Source organism: Kogia breviceps, chromosome 4, assembly GCF_026419965.1.
Source record: "Kogia breviceps isolate mKogBre1 chromosome 4, mKogBre1 haplotype 1, whole genome shotgun sequence".
In the NCBI taxonomy this organism is placed as follows: Eukaryota; Metazoa; Chordata; class Mammalia; order Artiodactyla; family Physeteridae; genus Kogia; species Kogia breviceps.
The window spans coordinates 31,853,982-31,877,753 of NC_081313.1; the positions used below are offsets into that span (position 1 = coordinate 31,853,982).

At 36.8% G+C, this 23,772-nt stretch overlaps 1 protein-coding gene across 3 annotated transcripts in view; it reads right to left on the bottom strand.

Moving 5' to 3' along the window:
* Positions 1 to 23,772, bottom strand: part of FYB1 (FYN binding protein 1) — a 160,657-nt gene that overhangs the window by 25,803 nt on the left and 111,082 nt on the right. For all 3 annotated transcript variants that reach the window (XM_067033343.1, XM_059060262.2, XM_059060261.2), the window contains exons 4-9: positions 8,001 to 8,047; positions 6,055 to 6,074; positions 5,579 to 5,613; positions 4,486 to 4,606; positions 1,394 to 1,553; positions 747 to 891 (exon numbers count right to left, since the gene is read on the bottom strand). In XM_067033343.1, coding sequence (XP_066889444.1) covers positions 747 to 891; positions 1,394 to 1,553; positions 4,486 to 4,606; positions 5,579 to 5,613; positions 6,055 to 6,074; positions 8,001 to 8,047 — 528 coding nt within the window. The remainder of the gene's footprint in view (positions 1 to 746; positions 892 to 1,393; positions 1,554 to 4,485; positions 4,607 to 5,578; positions 5,614 to 6,054; positions 6,075 to 8,000; positions 8,048 to 23,772) is intronic.

Here is a 23,772-nt window from a genome sequence, read left to right on the forward strand (position 1 = left end):
AAGGAGAAGAAAGGACAAGGAAGATCAGATCTGGGAAAAAGAGACAGAAGAGGAGGCAAGGATAAAGGGAGCTGGAGACGCAGAAAAGAGAGAAGGGAAGGAAAGGTACGTGGGAGAAGATGGCCACCCTCTCCTCTGGACTCCTCTATCCCAGAAAGATGTTCCCATAATTCTTGCAGGGAAGGTCATGCCATTCTATTGGAATGAATGGAAAGTCGGACCCTTAGTTGATTGCCAGGGATCATAGGGTATTTTACATTTTTACTCTTAAAGAGAAAAGTAGAGTTGGCTTAAAAAAGCATTTTTGTCTGTTATGCTTATAAATAAGAACGACGAATATATTTAGACTCAGATTTCAGCGAAAAACACTTTTTATCTTTCAGAGCTAACTTCTACATCTCATCCTTCAATTTTACAAAGTCATACTTACTTTAGGCATATCCTTAAGATCAAATCAGAATAAATACTGTAAAACAGCATTTTAGATTGACAACACGTTTGGCAATATCTGGCAAATGGCCCATTATATTTCAAGTAGTATTTGATACATACAACCAAAGAGTAAAGTAAAAGACTATGGAGTTTCAAATGACTTTTCATCCATATTGAAGTGATTGTAAATGGTAATTTAGTTTAGTGATAGAGAGCAGTAGGAAATAGGGAATGTAAAATTCTAGCATCTTAAAATTCACAATCTCTGACAAAGAGACGATTTGCTTTGCTTTGCAATTTGTATTTATACATACCTGTTAACATCTTCCTGCTCTGCGACATCATCATATACTTCCTGGTCATCTTCAAAAGGTCTTGATGAAAGAGCACCGAGCGAGTTTTTTTTCCGTTTCAAGGAATCATAGTCAATCTCTACAGCCGTTGTTTTAATATAGCCGTCTACCAAAAGGGGAACAATTTATGTGCAGGTAACTGTAGTTTAAATATCATAAAGTTGTGGATAAAATATTAATTGCACACTTACTCTTTAAATTTTCCCTTTATTTCTTTGCTTGCAATGCTGAGTTATAGACTTGTTGACACCTGTTTCACTGTACTTTGTCAAAGTCTTATGCTGTTGTGGTTTGGGGTAAGCCTAGAGTCTATTTTCAAGATTCCAAAGTGATTCATATGAATCATTTTTGCCTTTTAACATCAGTGAAGAACCTAATGCTCTTTGCTCCTCCCTGGGATACTATAAATATTTACATTTTTCCCCACTAAAAAGATTACACAGATGAGGTGAAGATGGTGCTATACCTGTCATTTAAAATCTTCCTAGCTTTGTCCACCCTGCAACATGCTCCCAACTTAATGCTTATGAGTAGCTTTGGAAGAATTCTCACATTAATATTGGCTCAAATAGAAAACACTTCGAAGTCGTAGGAAAATGTGCACTCACATGACCCCCTGGCTGTTCTGCCCAGCCATTTTCCTTCAGGGTTGTCTGTGATTCGGATTATTTCAATTTGCTCTCCTTGCTTGAAGCTCAGTTCATTCTTTCCTCCTTTGACATCACAGCAAGCTTTTGCTTGGTGGATGACTTGAATAGGGCCTGTTAGCTGCAAAGAGGGGAAAAAAAAAAATCACGACCGGCTTCTTTACTATTCAGAACATCTTTAAGGAATGCGGTTTTGAAAGACAATATGTCCACCACTTGCCAACCTGCCTATTTCCAACATTTACAAGTTTGAACTAGAAGTTGAGGGTGAATGTCATTCCTGGTGAATGTTCTTAGAGGAAAATTGCAGAGGCCAGACAGAACCAGCAAAGAACAGGTAAGCACATGCTCGGGGGCCAGGAGAGGGTGGCAATGATCTGCTGGCCTCGGGAACTCTGTGGAAGATTTGCAGAGAAAGCCACTGATAACCGAATGCCACTTATGTATGACATGCTGGGTGCTATGTGTTTTTATGGGGTATGCTGGTGGTTTGCTTGGTAGACAGAGGTTACTCCCCTCTGTGCTTTGTGCAATCATTCTGATGGTTCTCTGCAGGCCTAAAACAGCAAGGGTTGGTGGTGGTGGGTTGTACCTATGGGAAAAGCATTTTCTTTCTTTCTTTCTTTTTCTTTTTTATTTTTTTTACCTTTGTGGTACTTGTCTATCTGTAAACTTGGAGTAGACATTACCTGCTATAAACAGACAACAGTTTAGAAATAGCTTTGTGAATAATAAAGATAACAAACGAATATTATGAGAGGTTTGAAAATAAATATCCTGAATAGTACAGTGTTTTCCTGACAGCAGGGGAATAATCCAGTTTAGGGGTCATGAATCCTAAACATTTCCTAATCCTAAATTGGTGTATTTTCAACAGAATTTCTTGGACCTTTTGATATGCAAATATGCATTGTGAGTTTTGAAGAAGCTCTACTTTATTTTATGGAACTTGTGATGCGATGAATTGTGAGATATATCATTAATTATGCACCACCAAGAAAGAAAGAAAAGAGCTTAAGTTAAATTTTGATATGCCAACGATGTTAAAATGCATCTTAATATCAGAATTTTAAAATGTGAAATATTTTGTCTTGGAATTAATGATATGTGAAGCTATGTAACAATTCTTACATTTATTTATTTAACTGGAACATCTATTAACATTTTGTGGAAGGAATATAGCGTGTGAAGTCCTAGTCTTGACAAACTTTTGAGTTCATATTTGGTGGGATGTCTTCCATATCCTATTTTTTTCTTACTAACAAATATTATTCAAATGAATGAGTGAAACAATGCAAAATTGATTTCTCAAAAAATAAAACAAGAGAAAGCTTCACACCATTCCTTCAAAACTACAATCTCTTCATAAAAAGTATGTTATAATGATTTTCATTTAAGAAATTAGTTTTTGGGCTTCCCTGGTGGCGCAGTGGTTGAGAATCCGCCTGCCGATGCAGGGGACGCGGTTTCGTGCCCCGGTCCGGGAAGATCCCACATGCCGCGGAGCGGCTGGGCCCATGAGCCGTGGCCGCTGAGCCTGCGCGCCCGGAGCCTGTGCTCCGCAACGGGAGAGGCCACAGCAGTGAGAGGCCCGCGTACCGCAAAAAAAAAAAAAAAAAAAAAAAGAAATTAGTTTTTCATGTTTTCCACTTGAAAACTATAAACATTGGTAGCCATACATTCTGTATGAGTAAAATGTTTTAGTATTGATACTGTAATCTTAATTTTGCTTATATGTAGTAAGCAAAATTGAATGAGATCCTGTAATAGATATGCATTCCATGCATTATTTTATTTAATTCCATAAAAGACTTTCAGGAGAGGTATCATTGACTCACTTTAAAAATAGGAATATGAAGTTCAGAGAAGTTTAGTAATAGGCCCATGATCACAAAGTTTGCATGTGCAGTTGGACTTTGAATCCACATCTGTCCAATTGACTCCAAGTTTTACATTTTCTCTTTGCCCTGATGTTGAAACTTTGTTTTACTATAATCAATATACTGGGAAATTATATATAAACCACATTTTTATAATTCAAACCATATTGTAAATATTCAGGAGGAATTAAATATTTAAAGGAAACTTGATATGAATCCTTTTTCTAGTGAAGAATAGTTTTGTAACTAGATAATCACTCTATAGCTGACATACTAGACCCACCCCAGATAGGCCATATCATCAAAGATGTACTGGCCATAAGAGTATAGTCCGCAAGTATAGTGGTAGTGGTGGTGGTAATAGAAATCACACAATTAGAAATCAGAGATCAGAGAAGACAGAGGTCAGAAATCCAGGTGGATGAAGAGGGAGGAGAAACAGCAGGTATCAAAAGTCACCATGTAAATCGGCTTAAAATAAAGGCAAAAATGTTAAGTCAGGTCTAGACAGCAGCAGTCAGGGTAGCTCGCGGAGCTTTATTGTGAGAGGTCTGGTTAATCCAGAGACACTTCTGTCCCTCGTACCACTCTAATACATGCCACAGGGATGTGTATGTGTGTGGTCCTGAGCTCATATTATGAGTAGGATAAAATGAAATGCATAACAAGGAGGCTCAAGATGGGTCTGAGCAATCAAGTACTCTTTCACTAATCGACATAAAATTTCCTGAGCTCGCATATTTTATTTGGATTTTATTGCGTTAGTTTTTTGATGCAGGGGTAAAGGAGATTATTGGACAAAAACATTACTATTGTGAAGGTAGTTACTCTTTAGAAAACAATGATTAAGTAATTCTCCGACCATGTAAGGTTTCAAGAATTGTGCCCCTTTTGTGTGAAAGTTATAAAAAGAAGTTACTCTTTTTTGTTTGTTTGTTTTGCGGTACGCGGGCCTCTCACTGTCGTGGCCTCTCCCGTTGCGGAGCACAGCGGACGCGCAGGCTCAGCGCCGCCATGGCTCACGGGCCCAGCCGCTCCGCGGCACGTGGGATCTTCGCGGACCGGGGCACGAACCCGTGTCTCCTGCATCGGCAGGCAGACTCTCAACCACTGCGTCACCAGGGAAGCCCAAAGAGGTTACTCTTTTTCACCCTTCGGCAAGCAAGCTCTTACTTTAAATTTCTTCTTTATTTCTTGTTCTTTCTTTTCTCTCTCTTTCTGTTCCTTTTTCTCCAGCTCTAATCTCTTCTTTTCCTCCTTTTCCCTTTTCTTCTCTCTTTCTTTGGTTGTTTCTCTGTGGATTAAAATTGTAAGTTTGTTTTAGCATCCACGGGCATTGATGTGTCAGGGCTCCCTATCCAGAGAGGTTTCTACCCAGAACAGAAGATAGTATGTGAAGAAGTATAGGTGAAGGTATAAAGCCAAGGCTTGTCAAAATTCCTGGGTGTATGAGACTGTTCTTAGAACCAGCAGGAGGCATTCAAATGAGGATGCCTTCCTAAAGTTCTGCTGCCCTTACAGCTCGTGCAGGCAAGTGGAAAGCACTGTTTATAAAGGTTCTTACAGCCTGTCGGCATGAATAGAATTAATCTCTCCTCTCTCTCTCTCTCTCTCTCTCATGCACTCACTAGTACAAGTTCACATACACACATGCACTTGTACACACATGTACAAACCTTAATTCAGAAACTTTAGTCAGAATTAGTTGAATAAGAACTGGGTAGGGAAAATTAACATATTAGAATCAAAAGATAAAATAACATATTCATTATACTTCTACTCATTTTCCAAGAAATTCCTTAGTCTCGGGCTACCCGGAAACCCATTTTGGAACCCTTTCTAACACCTTTCTGTTTAGCAGGCTAAAACTTCGGCATCTGGTGCTGTGTTAAATCGTCATAGCAAGGTTGTGAGGTGAAGCGCTGTCTAGGTGAGGACATTGTAACGTATTCATGTGCCCAAGGACACACGGAGAGCAAGAAATCAGATTCCTGGCCCCTGTGATTCCCTGCCTGTGGGCTATCTAGTGGGCTGCAGGCCTCTGACCTCTCCGGGGATGGCATTTTAATAGACTCCCCTGTAAAATCCTTAGACAAGAAAAGAATCTTTAGTCCTTTGTATTGAAATAAAGGTTATCATTATATGCCCGTCATTTGAACGATACAGCTTTTCCCTCCCAGTGTTGAATATCCCTCCACTCTCCCTCATACAAATCATTATTTCATCTTAGAAGGAAAATATCATGGTAAAAAAGTGTAACTCATACATGTCTTCATATGTTTCTCCTTCACTCTCTTGTTCCTGTCAAGAAAAACATTAATAATGATTAATTGTAATTATTTAATAAGGGAACATACACATATTACATTTCTCACATAATCAGTAAAACAAGCATACATTTGTGTGTCAATTTGGCTTATTTAAAATATTTTTGTTTCCTTTTTAGAGATAGACTGGAAAAGGAAGCACAGAAAGATTTCATTTTACATATTGCTATGTAATTCAGATGTGTAGCCAGACTTCAGTCTATGTTTAGCATTACAAAATTACTATGAGTCAGTGTAATAATGGGTGTTTAATGTCTCAAGCATTTTAGATGAAATAAGATTATAAATGGAAAAAAAATCACCATTACTCATAAGGTTTTTCATTTGTTGGTTTATATCAATAGAAAATGAATCACAATAATTGTTACATATTCTAGTTACAGCAATATATTATGAGAAGGAAAAAAAAACTGACCTCATCCAGATTTCCGGTTCCTAAAGTGTTTAAAAAAGGAATACAATTTAATATACTGTAATTAAGAAGTGCTTTAATACAGGATTATTAGATGTAATATAATATTCAAAACAGTTCATCATGTAACAGAACTTATAATTTACCAAAGGTATAGAAGTATGAAATAGAATATGCAGCTTAGATTCTTACTATGGCTTTTTTGAATCTTGTAATTTAATTATAAAATCTTTTCACTGACTTTCATAAAATAATGCAAAAGCCAAAAATTAATGAAGACACTTTTTATTCTCTTTATGAAGAGCATGCACATTTGGTTTTGTGGGCTTGCAATATGGAACAAAGATTTTACAAGAAAATCACAACTAGTTCACACTTTTTGACTTAACTTGTTCCCAAGGATTTGCTTTCATGTGTCAAACAAATCAAGTTAATAAGGTTTTTAAAAAAGATATTTTACTGCTCAAGGGTTTGGTAATATCAATAAATTACCAGGTACTAAGATATCATCTAAAACTATAATAATAAAAACAGTGTAGAACTGATATACAAATGAATAGACCAGTGGAATAGAGCAGAGAGCTCAGAGACAGATACACAAATTTACACACACACAAATAGAAACACACATTATGCACACAAAAACACACCTATATATGCAAAGATACAAACACACCAATAGAATTAATATAGTAAATGTGGCATTATAAATTAATGAGAGAAGGGTGGATTTCAGAGTGTGGTAATGGGAAAACTGGCTTTGTACATGAGACATCAAATCTAGATTTCTACTAATGCCTCAAAAGTGGACTGCAAAGAGATCAAAGACCTAACTATAAACGATAAAGTTCATAGAAGAAAATAGAAGATAATATTTGCATTTCCTAGGGATAGGACTTCTTAAATAAAACTTTAAAAGTATAAATTATGAAGTAAATATTAATGAATTTGATTATATCAAAAATATTTATGTTCCATAAGGACAACATGGACTAAGTTAATAGACAATGGACAGAATGAGAGAAGATATTTGAAATGTCTACAACTGACATAGGATTAATATCTGGAATACAAAGGAACTCCTGCAAGTCAGCCAGAAAAGGATACCAACCCCAAGAAACAAATGATCAAGGAATAGGAACTGGCAACGTACAGAAGAGAAAACCACAAAGGCTAATAAACAAATCAAGTATTCAAACTCAGCGGCAAGCAGAGATATGAAAATGAAACAAGACATCATTTTATGCATGTAAGACTGGAAACAACTGGAAAGCTGCATAGTACCATGCACTGGCAAAAGGTAGGCATCTTGGAATCTTCATGCCCTGTGATGGGAGTACACAGAGATGCAGCTCTTCTGGAGAGCACTCTAATCCTACTCAGTTGAAATGAATATGCCATTGCTTACAAGCAGCCACTCTACTGGATATACATAAAGGAAGGCTCTCAGAGGTCCACATGGGGATATGGACAAGAAGGTGCATTGAACTATTATTTGTGGTACCAGCGAGTTGAAGGTGAAATGTGAATGCATAGGATGCATACCATGGAGTGCTGTGCAGTAGTTAACAGAAAGAAATTAAATATAAATATACAACATGGAGGAGCCCCCCAAAACACATTATTCCGAGTATAAAAAAAAGGTCAGAGTGAGCTATAATATACAGTTTATGTGAATTGAAATATGTATATATACACATACAACAGCATGCAAAGAATATGTACAAAAGACACACACTAAGTACATTAGAATATTTGTCTCTGGTAAGGGGGAGGAAGGAAAGGGAATGGGTCATGGAGATAAAAGGAAATAAATAAATAAGTAAAACAAGAGAGGGGTCTTGCATGGACCAATGATGATAATGACCCATTAATGATCCGATGAGAATAATTAACTCAAACTTCCGTATCTGAGGGAACAAATAAATAAAACATCTTTCACCTCTTACCATCAGAGTGCATGACACTATCTTGATTTTCTTCATTTACAGGGCTTCTGAAAACAAGAGAGAAGAAACAGTGAAAATGGAACAAGTAGATGCTCCCCTTACAATGAGAAAGAAAAAAGAATAAAAGGATCATTTAAAAATAACTCTTCTCTTTCACATCTGCTCTGATTGAAAACTTCAGAAGTCCGTAGAATAGGCTTTAGCCTTTTATTGATGTCACTACTGCTGCAAAAAATGGAGAATCAGGGAGCTTGAGTACAGCACTGCCCATTCAAAGTGAGCATCTACAATTAATCAGTAGTTTAATTTCAGGGAAGAAATATTTTTCTGTTAAAATGACAGTATGTCAATAAGTCAATTCTGGGTTCTGAAGGTATATGATTGGCTGTATAGTACAGATTCCAAAGATCATTAGTTCCAGTCCTGACTCAACACCCTTTTCCAGATGTTCTCCATCTGGTTTTGCTTCCATCACTTGTGGCTTCGACTCCAAGGTGCTTCATTCCAAACCACTTCACTCCAACTGCTCATAACAGCTATCAATACCTGGGCTTCATGAATCCCTAATGATTTATGGAACCATCTATATTTTCTATTTCTATTCTTGGGTTGATTTGCATAACTGGGGAAAATTGCCATTTTACTGATTTAGGATATTACCAATAATTGACATTCAATCTCAGCTATACCCCCAACACTATTTTATAATCTCATTATACTTTTTTTTCAAGTCAACCCTCTCTTGCATCATCCTTCCCAATGGCTATTCAAAAGGTTCATTACTTCCCTCAGATCTCCTATTCCTCTCCTTTCTCTTTTCATCAGATGATCTTGTTTCTTATTTCACTGATAAAATAGCACTTATTGGGGGTGAACTCTCTTAAAATACAATCCTTCAACTCCCAAGCTTATCTATAGTTATGCTCATGCTTACCTGTCCCTACTGAAGTTCTTCTTTCCATCTGTGTTCTGATTCCTATCTGAATGATCAGTTATTTTACTCCTTTTATTTGCTTTCTTCTGTGTGTCATCATATTATTTATATTACTATTATTGTTCTTCTTCTTTCACTCCCCATCCCTAAAGATCTCACTACTGTTTTCTCCCTCAGCCCAAGTTACTCTCATTCATAAAGGACAAACACTTCTCTTCACCTTTCTAAATCCTCCACATTATTACAAGGCCATCCTCCATTTCCCAAAGTAGAAAAAGCTGTCCATACTCACCAACTATACTTGCTCTCCTCCTACTCATTTCTTCATTGACTATAATCTGGCTTCCCTTGCTAATCCTTCACTGAAACTATTCTTAAAAGATTTGATTACCGGGCTTCCCTGGTGGCGCAGTGATTGAGAGTCCGCCTGCTGATGCAGGGGACACGGGTTCGTGCCCTGGTCCGGGAAGATCCCACATGCCGCAGAGCGGCTAGGCCTGTGAGCCATGGTCACTGAGCCTGTGCGTCGGAGCCTGTGCTCCGCAACGGGAAAGACCACAACAGTGAGAGGCCCGTGTATCACACACAAAAAAAAAGATTTGATTACCAAATCCATTAAACACTTCTCAGCATGCACCTTACTTGATTGCTTTGTGGCTCTTATCACAGTATTGGCTATTTTGCCTTCCTGGAGTCTCCTTTGTTTCCATGAGAAATCTCTCCTGCTCACTTCTTGTCTCTCTGGTCACGACCCCACAATTTCCTTTGTGAGTTAATTTGCTCTGACTTCCCCGTTTAAGTGATGGTGTTCTTTTGGGTTCTGATCTTGGCTTCCTCATTTTTATTTTCACTCTACATTGGCCCCTAGATGGTCTCATATTCTCATATAACTCCACAGCTTCACATATGTCAATGGCTGCTGGCCTCACAAAACAGAGTCAGCCAAAATTATGAGCTCCTAATAAAAGAATATACCATCACCTAGGAAGAAGTCTTACCTAAATAAAGAAAGAAGTACATTTAGAAAATAGAACTAAATTTGATCAAGCCCCCATCTGTATCCAGCTACCAATTTACAGAGGAATGGGGAACACATAAGCTATAATGTGAGTAAGCGATCAGCACAATCTAGACTGTGGGCAACTATAACGCCCATGAACAACTTGATTTGCTCAACAAATAAATTGAAATAAGTAAAAAGAAAGTAATAGAGGGTGAACCTAGAGATTAAAAGAGAATTACAAAACATATAAGCCATAGACTTTGCTTGGATTCTTATTCAAACAAACAAGAAAACCCACATACGATTTAAGAGAAAACTGGAAATTTGAAGACTTTAGGTTTTATATTAATACATAGACTCTATTTTTAGGGAAACCTACTGAAATATTTATGGTTGTTATTACATGATGCTTGGTATTAGTCTCAAAGTAATATGAGAAGAGAGAAGTGGGGGGTATAGATGAAACAAGATTGGTAGTGAGTTAATAATTGTTGAAGTTGGGAAAGGGTGCATGGGTGCATACAATGCTATTCTCCTTGCTTTTCATACGCTTAAAAATTTTTTAAAAAAATATTTCTTAAAAAGTATAAGAAGAGGACTAGGAACAAATATGGCAGAGTAGAAAGACATGCTCTCACACCCTCTTGCGAGAACACCAGAATCACAACTAGCTGCTGGACAATCATGGAACTCACCAAAAAAGACACCCTACATGCAAAGAAAATGCTATACAACAATTTCTAAAGGAACTTCTCTAAGTGGGAAACACAAGAGAAGAAAAGGAGCTACATAAACAAACCCAAAACAATTAAGAAAATGGTCAGTGTAACATACATATCGATAATTACCTTAAACGTGAATGGTTTAAATGCTCCAACCAAAAGACACAGGCTTGCTGAATGGATACAAAAACAAGACCCATATATATGCTGTCTACAAGAGACCCACTTCAGACCTAGGGACACATACAGACTGAAAGTGAGGGGATGGAAAAAGATATTCCATGCAAATGGAAATCAAAAGAAAGCTGGAGTAGCTATACTCATATCAGATAAAATAGACTTTAAAATAAAGAAAGTTACAAGAGATAAGGAAGGACACTACATAATGATCAAGAGATCAATCCAAGAAGAAGATATAACAATTATAAATATATATGCACCCAACAAAGGAGCACCTCAATACATAAGGAACTGCTAATAGCGGGAAAAGAGGAAATCGAGAGTAACACAATAATAGTGGGGGATTTAACACCTCACTTACACCAATGGACAGATCATCCAAAATAAAAATAAATAAGGAAACAGAAGCTTTAAATGACACAATAGACCAGACAGACTTAACTGATATTTATAGGACATTCCATTCCAAAACAGCAGATTACACTTTCTTCTCAAGAGCGCACGGAACGTTCTCCAGGATAGATCACATCTTGGATCACAAATCAAGCCTCAGTAAATTTAAGAAAATTGAAATCATATCAAGAATCTTTCCTAACCACAACGCTATGAGATTAGAAATGAATTACACAGGAAAAAATGCAAATAACACAAACACATGGAGGCTAAACATAAGTTACTAAATAACCAAGAGATCACTGAAGAAATCAAATAGGATATCAAAAAATACCTAGAGACAAATGACAATGAAAACACGACGATCCAAAATCTATGGAATGCAGCAAAGGCAGTTCTAAGAGGGAAGTTTATAGCTATACAAGCCTACCTCAAGAAACAAGAAAAATCTCAAGTAAACAATCTAACCTTACACCTAAAGGAACTAGACAGAGGAGAACAAACAAAACCCAAAGTTAGCAGAAGGAAAGAAATCATAAAGATCAGAGCAGAAATAAATGAAATAGAAACAAAGAAAACAATACCAAAGATCAATAGAACTAAAAGCTGGTTCTTTGAGAAGACAAACAAAATTGATAAACCATTAGCCAGACTCATCAAGAAAAAGAGGGAGAGGACTCAGATCAATAAAATTAGAAATAAAGAAGGAGAAGTTAGAACAGACACCGCAGAAATACAAAGCATCCTAAGAGACTACTACAAGCAACTCTATGCCAATAAAATGGACAACCTGGAAGAAATGGACAAATTCTTAGAAATGTATAACCTTCCAAGACTGAACCAGGAGGAAAAAGAAAATATGAACAGACAAATCACAAATAATGAAATTGAAACTGTGATTAAAAATTTCCCAAGAAACAAAGACCAGGACCAGATGGCTTCTCACAGGTGAATTCTATCAAACATTTAGAGAAGAGCTAAAACCCATCCTTCTCAAACTCTTCCAAAAAATTGCAGAGGAAGGAACACTCCCAAATGCATTCTATGAGGCCACCATCACCCTGATACCAAAACCAGACAAAGATACTACAAAAAAAGAAAATTCAGACCAATATCACTCATGAATATAGATGCAAAAATCCTCAACAAAATACTAGCAAACAGAATGCAACAACACATTAAAAGGATCATACACCATGAACAGGTGGGATTTATCCCAGATTGCAAGGATTCTTCAATATATGAAAATCAAACAATGTGATACACCATATTAGCAAATTGAAGAATAAAAATCATATGATCATCTCAATAGATGCAGAAAAAGCTTTTGACAAAATTCAACACCATTTATGATAAAAACTCTCCAGAAAGTGGGCATAGAGGGAACCTACCTCAACATAATAAAGGCCATATATGGCAAACCCACAGCAAACATCATTCTCAATGGTGAAAAACTGAAAGTGTTTCCTCTAAGATCAGGAACAAGACAAGGATGTCCACTCTCACCACTATTATTCAACATAGTTTTGGAAGTCCTAGCCACGGCAATCAGAGAAGAAAAAGAAATAAAAGGAATACAAATTGGAAAAGAAGTAAAACTGTAACAGTTTGCAGATGGCATGATACTTTACCTAGAGAATGCTAAAAATGTCACCAGAAAACTACTAGACCTAGTCAATGAATTTGGTAAAGTTGCAAGATACAAAATTAATGCACAGAAATCTCTTGCATTCCTATACATTAATGATGAAAAATCTGAAAGAGAAATTAAGGAAACACTCCCATTTACCATTGCAACAAAAAGAAGGAAATACCTAGGAATAAACCTACCTAAGGAGACAAAAGATCTGTATGCAGAAAACTATAAGACACTGATGAAAGAAATTAAAGATGGTACCAATAGATGGAGAGATATACTATGTTCTTGGAATGGAAGAATCAATATTGTGAAAATGACTCTACCACCCAAAGCAATCTACAGATTCAATGCAATCCCTATCAAATTACCAATGGCATATTTTATGGAACTAGAACAAATGATCTTAAAATTTGTATGGAGATACAAAAGACCCTGAATAGCGAAAGCAGTCTGGAGGGAAAAAAATGGAGCAGGAGGAATCAGACTCCCTGACTTCAGACTATACTACAAAGCTACAGTAATGAAGACAATATGGTACTGGTACAAAGACAGAAACATCGATCAATGGAACAAGATAGAAAGCCCAGAGATAAACCCACGCACCTATGGTCAACTAATCTATGACAAAGGAGGCAAGGATATACAATGGAGAAAAGACAGTCTGTTCAGTAAGTGGTGCTGGGAAAACTGGACAGCTACATGTAAAAGAATGAAATTAGAACACTCCTTAACACCATACACAAAAATAAACTCAAAATGGATTTGAGACCTAAATGTAAGACCAGACACTATAAAATGCTTAGAGGAAAACATAGGAAGAACACTCTTTGACATAAATCACAGCAAGATCTTTTTTGATGCACCTCCTAGAGTAATGGAAATAAAAACCAAAATAAACAAATGGGATGTAATGAAACTTAGAAGCTTTTCCACAGCAAAGGAAACCATAAACAAGACAAAAAGACAACCCTCAGAATCGGAGAAAATATTTGCAAATGAGTCAATGGTTAAAGGATTAATCTCCACAATATATAAACAGCTCATGCAGCTCAATATTGAAAGAACAAACAACCCAATCCAAAAATGAGCAGAAGACCTAAATATACACTTCTCCAAAGAAGACACAGATAGCCAAGAAGCACATAAAAAGCTGCTCAACATCACTAATTATTAGAGAAATGCAAATCAAAACTACAATGATGAATCACCTCACACCAGTTAGAGTGGGCGTCATCAGAAAATCTCCAAACAACAAATGCTGGAGAGGGTGTGGAGAAAAGGGAACCCTCTTGCACTGTTGCTGGGAATGTAAATTGATACAGCCACTATGGAAAACAGTATGGAGGTTCCTTAAATAATGAAAAATAGAATTACCATATGATACAGCAATCCCATTACTGGGCATATACCATGAGAAAACCATAATTCAAAAAGACACATGCACCCCAGTGTTCATTGCAGCACTATTTACAATAGCTAGGTCATGGAAACAACCTAAATGCCCATCGACAGATGAATGGATAAGGAAGATGCGGTACATATATACAATGGAATATTACTGAGCCATAAAAAGGAACGAAATTGGGTCATTTGTTGAGGCATGGATGGATCTAGAGACTTTCATACAGAGTGTAGTAAGTCAGAAAGAGAAAAACAAATATAGTATGTTAACGTATGTATGTGGAACCTAGAACAATGTTACAGATGAACCAGTTTACAGGGCAGAAGCTGAGACACAGATGTTGAGAAGAAGCATATGGACACCAAGGGGGGAAGCTGCGGGGGTTGGGGATGGTGGTGTGATGAATTGGGCGATTGGGATTGACATGTATACGCTGATGTGTATAAAATTGATGACTAATAAGAACCTGTTGTATAAAAAAATAAATAAAATAAAATTTTTTACAAAGTATAAGAAAAATCCATTTGCAAATGCAGTTGGAGTAGATAAGAGAAGTGAATATGGTTTAATAGATTTACAAGAGTTGTTTAAGTTCTTGGGAGGTTTGCTGAGTGGAGTTATGACATTTGTTCAGTCAGGTATCGGAAATGCTTAAAAACAAAATTCAGTATGTAAATTTATACACATAATGTGAAACATGTAAGAGAGTTTCATTACTTCAATTTATTATAAATATAACTATTGATTTGAAAGAAGTCAGTCTGAGTTTTCCAATCATTTATCAGAGATCCCCCTGAAAATAATTATTCTTATTTAAATAAAAATTGCTAGGTGTATAAATTGCATAGTAAATTATATTATGTGAGTTTAAGTATTTAAAATAAATTAGGCCTTTGCATTATTAACTTTGGTGAATTGAATGTTAATTAAAAGCACAAGATATAAATACCTTAGGCATCAAAATACACTGACATTCTACAGAATAAAATCTATAGTTCTTTTCACGGTATACAGTTCTTAAGATCAGTCCTGCTCTTTTACAGTTTTATTTTCCATATTTCCTCTTCTTACATTGTCTTCTTTTCACATATTAATACTGAATTCACTTATTCTCTGAACACTGGTTTCTTGTTCCTCCATGCTTAGCCCCTACTGTTTGCCTTCTCTGGAATAATTCTCCCTTCTCATCATCCCCTGCTGTGCCCTTCCTTAATCTTTAAATTTAAGCCTCTTCTTATTACACACTCCCTCCTCTTTGAAGTTATCCCAACTCCCCCAAGCTCACACAGTTGCTGCTTCCATATGTCATACATTGCTCACTACAGAGATTATTCTGGATTGCTATAATTATAGAGCAATTACTTGCAGGTCTCTATTCCTACTACAAGACCATAAGCCCTTGGAATAAAGAGATTATCACTCTGTTAGTTAATTTATTATTATGACTGTCATTTTTAGGAAGCTATTAGAATAATTCCTGTTATGTATAGGACTTTGATTTTTTTTGGCCAAATTAACGATGTCTTAGTAATACTAAGAAACAAACGCTTATTACTAAGGTGAATTGTTTATTATCATTTTTGAAGAAGAATATAAGTTAAAAAGACTACTGGACTTGCAGTTTACTTCCTGAAACACTTGGATGAATAACAAATATTTGCAAAATGAAGGGGATCTGCATAGCACACTCATACATATATGCCTGCACTTTAATGTAAACCATTTATTACTTGTAGATAATGTTTGTATGGATACAGATATTATAGCATATAAATTTTAGTTTTATATAGGTCTGAATTCACCATATACAGAACATTAATATAGTCACTAAATATGAAATAGTGTTAAGAATAGGAATAACAGTGAAAAATAAAAGGAAGAAAGATGAGGGGGAGAAATAGGTGAGTGTCAAGGATAGACCCAGATCAAACTGTCACCAACTGCTCAAAAAAGTGTTCCAGGCATTGAGAAAAGCCACACAGAGAGATAAAGAGACAAACAACGACACTAGCCACAACCCAAGCCCTAGAAAAGTAAGCAAGGGGAGCGGGTAAAAAAGAAAAGGAAGCTTATCAGTTGTTACAATAAGGACGTCTATTCAAGAGGGCCTTTCACCATAGTTCTTCGTTTTAGTATAAACAAAGCATACAGAATTAAATAGGGAAAGCAAAATTAATTTAATGTTAGTCTGACTGTCATGTTTAGAAAGCTATTCCTGACTTTTAAAGATGGGAACTGTTGACCTTTATACCTTATTTGCTATTCATGACCTTTATTCCGTGACTTTAGCTCTTTATTGTCAGTTTGTTTTTTAAAGAAGAAGGAGGAAATCTAAGTGACATATAAAACTTTGTTCTATAACTGACCTCACTGAAAACGAAATCCCATGATTTTTTCTCTGGAACACGACTTCCTGTATTTAACACATGAGAAATTATAAAACTATGACTTCTTTAAGCGAATGGACTTAGGTAAGACTGTCTGGGAGTGTATGACTGATATGGCAAGTCTCAAATTCCAGAAAGTGTTAATCATTTCCTTTTTTTTTTTTTAACATTCAAAAAATGTTGAAGAAAGTGTTACTTTATTATTTTTTTAACATCTTTATTGGAGTATAATTGCTTTAAAATGGTGTGTTAGTTTCTGCTTTATAACAAAGTGAATCGGTTATACATATACATATGCCCATATCTCCTCCCACCCTCCCTACCCCACCTCTCTAGGTGGTGACAAAGTGCCGAGCTGATCTCCCTGTGCTATGCGGCTGCTTCCCACTAGCAATCTATTTTACGTTTGGTAGTGTATATATGTCCATGCCACTCTCTCACTTTGTCCCAGCTTACCCTTCCCCCTCCCCATATCCTCAAGTCCATTCTCTAGTAGGTCTGTGTCTTTATTCCCGTCTTGCCCCTAGATTCTTCATGACCTTTTTTTTTTTTAGATTCCATATAAATGTGTTAGCATACGGTATTTGTTTTTCTCTTTCTGACTTACTTCAATCTGTATGACAGACTCTAGGGCCATCCACCTCACTACAAATAACTCAATTTCGTTTCATTTTATGGCTGAGTAATATTCCATTGTATATATGTGCCACATCTTCTTTATTCATTCATCTGTCGATGGACACTTAGGTTGCTTCCATGTCCTGGCTATTGTAAATAGAGCTGCAATGAACATTGTGGTACATGACTCTTTTTGAATTATGGTTTTCTCAGGGTATATGCCCAGTAGTGGGATTGCTGGGTCATATGGTAGTTCTATTTGTAGTTTTTTAAGGAACCTCCTTACTGTTCTCCATAGTGGCTGTATCAATTTACATTCCCACCAACAGGGCAAGAGGGTTCCCTTTTCTCCACACCCTCTCCAGCATTCATTGTTCGTAGATTTTTTGATGATGGCCATTCTGACCTGTGTGAGATGATACCTCACTGTAGTTTTGATTTGCATTTCCCTAATGATTAATGATGTTGAACATTCTTTCATGTGTTGGTTGGCAAACTGTATATCTTCTTTGGAGAAATGTCTGTTTAGGTCTTCTGCCCATTTTTGGATTGGGTTGTTTGTTTTTTTGATATTGAGCTGCATGAGCTGCATGTATATTTTGGAGATTGATCCTTTGTCAGTTGCTTCATTTGCAAATATTTTCTCCCATTCTGAGGGTTGTCTTTTCATCTTGTTTATGGTTTCCTTTGCTGTGCAAAAGCTTTTAAGTTTCATTAGGTCCCATTTGTTTATTTTTGTTTTTATTTCCATTTCTCTAGGAGGTGGGTCAAAAAGGATCTTGCTGTGATTAATGTTACAGAGTGTTCTGTCTGTGTTTTACTCTAAGAGTTTGATAGTGTCTGGCCTTACATTTAGGTCTTTAATCCATTTTGAGTTTATTTTTGTGTATGGTGTTAGAGAGTGTTCTAATTTCATTCTTTTACATGTAGCTGTCCAGTTTTCCCAGCACCACTTATTGAAGAGGCTTTATTTTGTCCATTGTGTATTCTTGCCTCCTTTATCAAAGATAAGGTGACCATTGTGCGTGGGTTTATCTCTGGGCTTTCTATCCTGTTCCATTGATCTATATTTCTGTCTTTGTGCCAGTACCGTACTGTCTTGATTACTGTAGCTGTGTAGTATAGCCTGAAGTCAGGGAGCCTGATTCCTCCAGCTCCGTTTTCCTTTCTCAAGATTGCTTTGGCTATTCGGGGTCTTTTGTGTTTCTATACAAATTGCGAAATATTTTTGTTCTAGTTCTGTGAAAAATGCCAGTGGTAGTTTGATAGGGATTGCATTGAATCTGTAGATTGCTTTGGGTAGTATAGTCTTTTCACAATGTTGATTCTTCCAATCCAAGAACATGGTATATCTCTCCATCTATTTGTATCATCTTTAATTTCTTTCATCAGTGTCTTATAATTTTCTGCATACAGGTCTTTTGTTTCCTTAAGTAGGTTTATTCCTAGGTATTTTATTCTTTTTGTTGCAATGGTAAATGGGAGTGTTTTTCTAATTTCACTCTCAGATTTTTCATCATTAGTGTATAGGAATGCAAGAGATTTCTGTGCATTAATTTTGTGTCCTGCTACTTTACCAAATTCATTGATTAGCTTTAGTAGTTTCCTGGTAGCATCTTTAGGATTCTCTATGTATAGTGTTATGTCATCTTCAAACAGTGACAGTTTTACTTCTTCTTTTCCAATTTGTATTCCTTTTATTTCTTTTTCTTCTCTAATTGCTGTAGCTAAAACTTCCAAAACTATGTTGAATAATAGTGGTGAGAGTGGGCAACCTTGTCTTGTTCCTGATCTTAGTGGAAATGGTTTCTGTTTTTCACCATTGAGGATGATGTTGGCTGTGAGTTTGTCATATATAGCCTTTATTACGTTGAGGTAAGTTCCCTCTATGCCTACTTTCTGGAGGGTTTTTATCATAAATGGGTTTTGAATTTTGTCGAAAGTGTTAAGCATTTGTAACTAATAAAAAGGTTATAGTGGTAAATACTTACTTTTCCTCTAATTTTAGAGCCAGAAAAAGAAAAATCTTACACTGACTAAGAATGACCTCAGGGTTAGAACTGCTTAACCTTTCCTTTTCCAACCTTAGTCATTTCCATTATTTATTATTTCTTATTACCTCACTTTTCCTCTTTCATTACTATTAGTAGCCATGTAATTTGCTTTGTATACCACAATATTCAACCACTGTTTCTGTGTTCATATGAATGAGTTATACTGTTAAAATTATAATTAATTAAAAAAAATCATACCAAGAAATGAGTTACCCTAAAGATATTGATTTGAACACTAAAACTGATAAACGAGCTCCTTTGACCCATTTCAGTTCCTCTTCAGATGTCTGAGTAAAATAGAAAATGGAACTAGCTGATTTCTGACCACTAGGTGGGGAAACAATACAATTTAAAATACACTATAACTTTGGCCTCAACTACTTTTTTTTGAAGATGTTTATTTGTAATTCTCACCTGCCTCCAATTCTTCACATTCTTAAGGCATACTGACCTGAAAGATATAATCACAAGTGACTTCTGGGAAGTAGGCAGGTGATAAAGGCCTCGAGATCTCCTGAAATTCTTTTTTTGATCCCGATTCGTTTTCTTACCTTAAGCAATACAGACTCTACACCCTGGGGAGAACTGTGAAACTTATCAGTCATTTATGCCTTTGGGAAGCCAGTCCCTCACCTGAGCACTAGTTCTTCGTTGTTCTAATCCTTGGTTCTAGGAATTCACTTCCTTAGTGATCTTAACAGTGTCAGGACTTTAAGCGTGGAATATACACCCATGACTCTCAAATATATATTTTTAACTGAGAACTCTCTCCCAAATTCTTCACTTCTTATACCTAATTGCCTCCTTAACATCTGCGCTTGCATGTTTAAGAGATGCCACAAGCTGAACATAGCTGGGCTCTCCTGATCTTCCCCACGCCCAAACTTGCTCACCTTCAGCCAATCCCATTTCGGTTGATGGACACATCAGCCTTGGATTTACTCAGGCTCAAACCCTGGAGCCACACTGGATCCTCTTTTTCTTTCATACCCCAAACCAAATTCTGTAGTCTCTACCTTCAAAATACATCCAGAATCTGGACCTCGTACCACTTGCACTGCACCCTCCTGGTTAGAGCCACCTCCACACCTTGCCTGCATTTCTGCACTATCTGCCTAACTGGTTTCCCTTCTTCAATTTTTGACAACTGTCCCTTTTCAGACAGCTGTTAAGGTGATATTTACAAAACATAAGTGTGAGAACGTCACTGCTCTGCTCTAGCTCTTTAGGGTTTCCCATTTCGCTTACGATAAGAGCTGCAATCTCTACCATGACCCGCAGGGCCCTGCATGAGCTGACACTTTTTCCCTCCTACTCCTTCCCTTGTTCATCTACTCCAGCCCCAGCTACCTCCTTCTGAGTCCCTGGACATTCTAGGGCTCTGTTCTGTCTGTCCTCTCTGCCTGGAATGGTCTTCCTCCAGATATCTGTGTGACTAACTCCTTCACTTCCTTGAGTCTTTGCTCCAGTATAACTTCCTATAAGGGGAGTCACCTTCACCTGTCCCTTTAAAGTTGCAATACACTGTCCCCAACCCTCACGCTACACCACCTAATCTGCTCTACTTTCTCCTATAGCACTTGATATTTCCTAACGTGCCATATCCTTTACTTGTTTATTATTTTTTTCCCTTGTGTCTCTTGCCCCCTGTTTTATGTGGGTAGGAATCTTTATTTTGTTCACTGATATTTTGTGAATTTCTATTGCAAAGGCAAAAAGTAGTGGCTCAAAAACTTATTACTGGAAGGGAGGTGGTGAGAAGAAAAAGCATAGAACACACATCACTCACAATTTTACTTAAAAATCATTCCATAAATTTCCCTCTCACATGAAATATAAATTTGTGAGACTGAATATCAAGACCGATGTTACTTTCATTTCCTCTTTGTATTTTTCTAGCTTCCCCTACTTGGGGGAAAGTTTCCAACCCAGATATTTCTTCATTTTGGATTTTACTTGAGCTCTCTGATGGGAGCTTGAAAGTCTTACACCATACACCACATTTTTACTTAAAGTTAAAAATCGTCTTATAGATGTCCCTTGGCTTTCATTTTCTCTGTTCTCTTCATCTGACATTTAACTTTCAGATGTGCCAGGTCTAGCTTATCTAGTCAATGTAACATCTAAGATTCTTGTTTCTCTCCATCTTTTTTCTGAGAGTAAGAGTAACTCTTAGATGAATCAAACTTTCTAATTAGGAGTCCTTAATAAGATGGAAATAAGGATGAGGTTAAGTTTATTACAATTGGTGGATTTTGCTGATTTCTGATGAAACCACTATTAAAAGTAAAAATTTGAACCTGGCTGGTTGATGGGCCCTTTTCAACTTTGCACGAATTTCCTACAAAGTTGGGAAATTGACCAGCATTGGTATGATGTTGTAGTCCAGGCTACTGGTCTCTTTTTGAAATCCTTTCTTCCTTTTATAACTTTTTATTCTCCACCTTATCACAGTGGATTCTAGGGTGTAGGTTTACAGAAAAGAGTTATCATAGCAGGCCTGAAGCTGCTACTTTTAAAAGAATCTTCTATCAAGATGGGCTGTTGGTTTGTAACTGGGGACTCAGCTCCGAAAGCATGTCCTGCACTGATAGGAAAAGTTGCCTAATGATAAGAATGCTTTGCTGTGCCTAGATTGTATAAACAACATGACTTACGGTGAACACCTGCTTTCCTTCTAGAAGTCTGGTATTTTGGTAGTTGCTAGGCAGAAGGTGCCTAGGTGCCAGCTTTCAATAAAAGCTGCCTCTAAAAGGCTTTCCTGGGAAGCAACATTACACTTGTATGGCATTTTTGTAGCTGGAGAAAAGAGCAGTCCTACTCTGTCCACTGCCAGGTTTAGAAGGAAAGTATGACTGGGATAAATCTCAGCCACGAGTACTACTATGTGCTGAGTCCCGTGGGTCCTTTTAGTGGATCGTCAAACATATGGGTGGTCTTGGGGACTCCCAAACAGCAGGAATAATGCCAAACCCTCCTCCTCTCCATGATTTCTTCAATCAAAGAGTTACCAGTCTTTATGCCTTAGATATTATCAGGAATTCATGCTCAAGTTATGTACTGAAATTTCTCACTAGAATTAAACAGGATCCAGAAACCTAACTGAAGCCAGGAGCTGGGATAGAGTCATATAATAAAATTCAAAAGTACTAAGATCAAAATCGAATGGGTTAAATTCATCAGAGTAGGAACAAGATTAGGAAAAAGACACAGGATTTAATACATGTGAAAGGAAAGTAATTTACACAGAAATCAAGTGTATATAAGAACACATATTAGTTATTTTAATTAAACTAATATTTATTTGACACATATGTTAGTAGGCAGATGGCTTACACTCTTATTTCGTAGCTGGTTATCATAAATTAGGATTCATAAACTCAAATGCCCGGAAGGGCATGTAGTTAACATAAATGCACAATGCAGCTTATATGGAGGATTGTAGCCGCTAAGATGCTCTAACACCTTCTAGCTAGTTGTAGTTATGTCTTTAACCACCCCCCCCCACCCAAAGTCTAACAAAATGAAATGTAGTGGTGGCTATCCATGACAATCATGTTTTCAACCCCTGCTCTAAATTGTAATCATCAGCATTAAAGGAATGCTGTCAATCGGATTTTGATATTAATAGATTCTATCAGAAGGATTAAGGATATTAAGTACTTTAAATGTAATGAATATCAATCTGATAGCAGACTGAAGTGAAGGAAAAACAAACGTAGCTAAATATTTTGGCATATTACTTACTTGTGATAAGGGAGAATCATGCAAAACAATTTTCTAGAAGAGGAAACGGAAGATCTACTCTGACTTGCCAAAGGAATCTATGCTTGCCATCGTCTGGCTATTTCTTTTTAAAACATTTCATCTATCCCCGTCTTCTGCTTGCTTTTTCCTCAACCAGCTATTCTGATAAATCACGGATAAAGAGCCCGTGCATACAACCCATACAGTTTTGACATTTCTAAAACTACCATCTAAGAAAAGTGAGAGTGGGCTTGAATAAGTTTCCTAGTTCTTTAATACACAGTCAAAAATCTGAATATTCAGAGAAAACTTCCATTTTTTACTTAAAGGAGGTTATTTAGCAGAGTGGTTAAAATCTCACATTTTCTTTGGACTCAGACTGACATTGACTTACATTTGGAGAAGTTACTTAGCCTCTGTAAAGTTCCATTTACTCATCTGTGACAGGATGGTAACACTATCCGCTCAATAAAGTTATAAGGATTATACATGTAACGTGCCTAGCACATCATAGGCAGTGAGTAAAATATGGTGGTGGTGGTGGTGATGATAATGGTGGTGATGGTGGTTGTGATAGTGGTGATGATGGCAATGATGGTGCTGGTGGTGATGATAATGATGGTGCTGGTGGTGATGATAATGGTGATGATGGTGATGATGACATTAATGGCTGTGGTGTTGGTGATGATAATG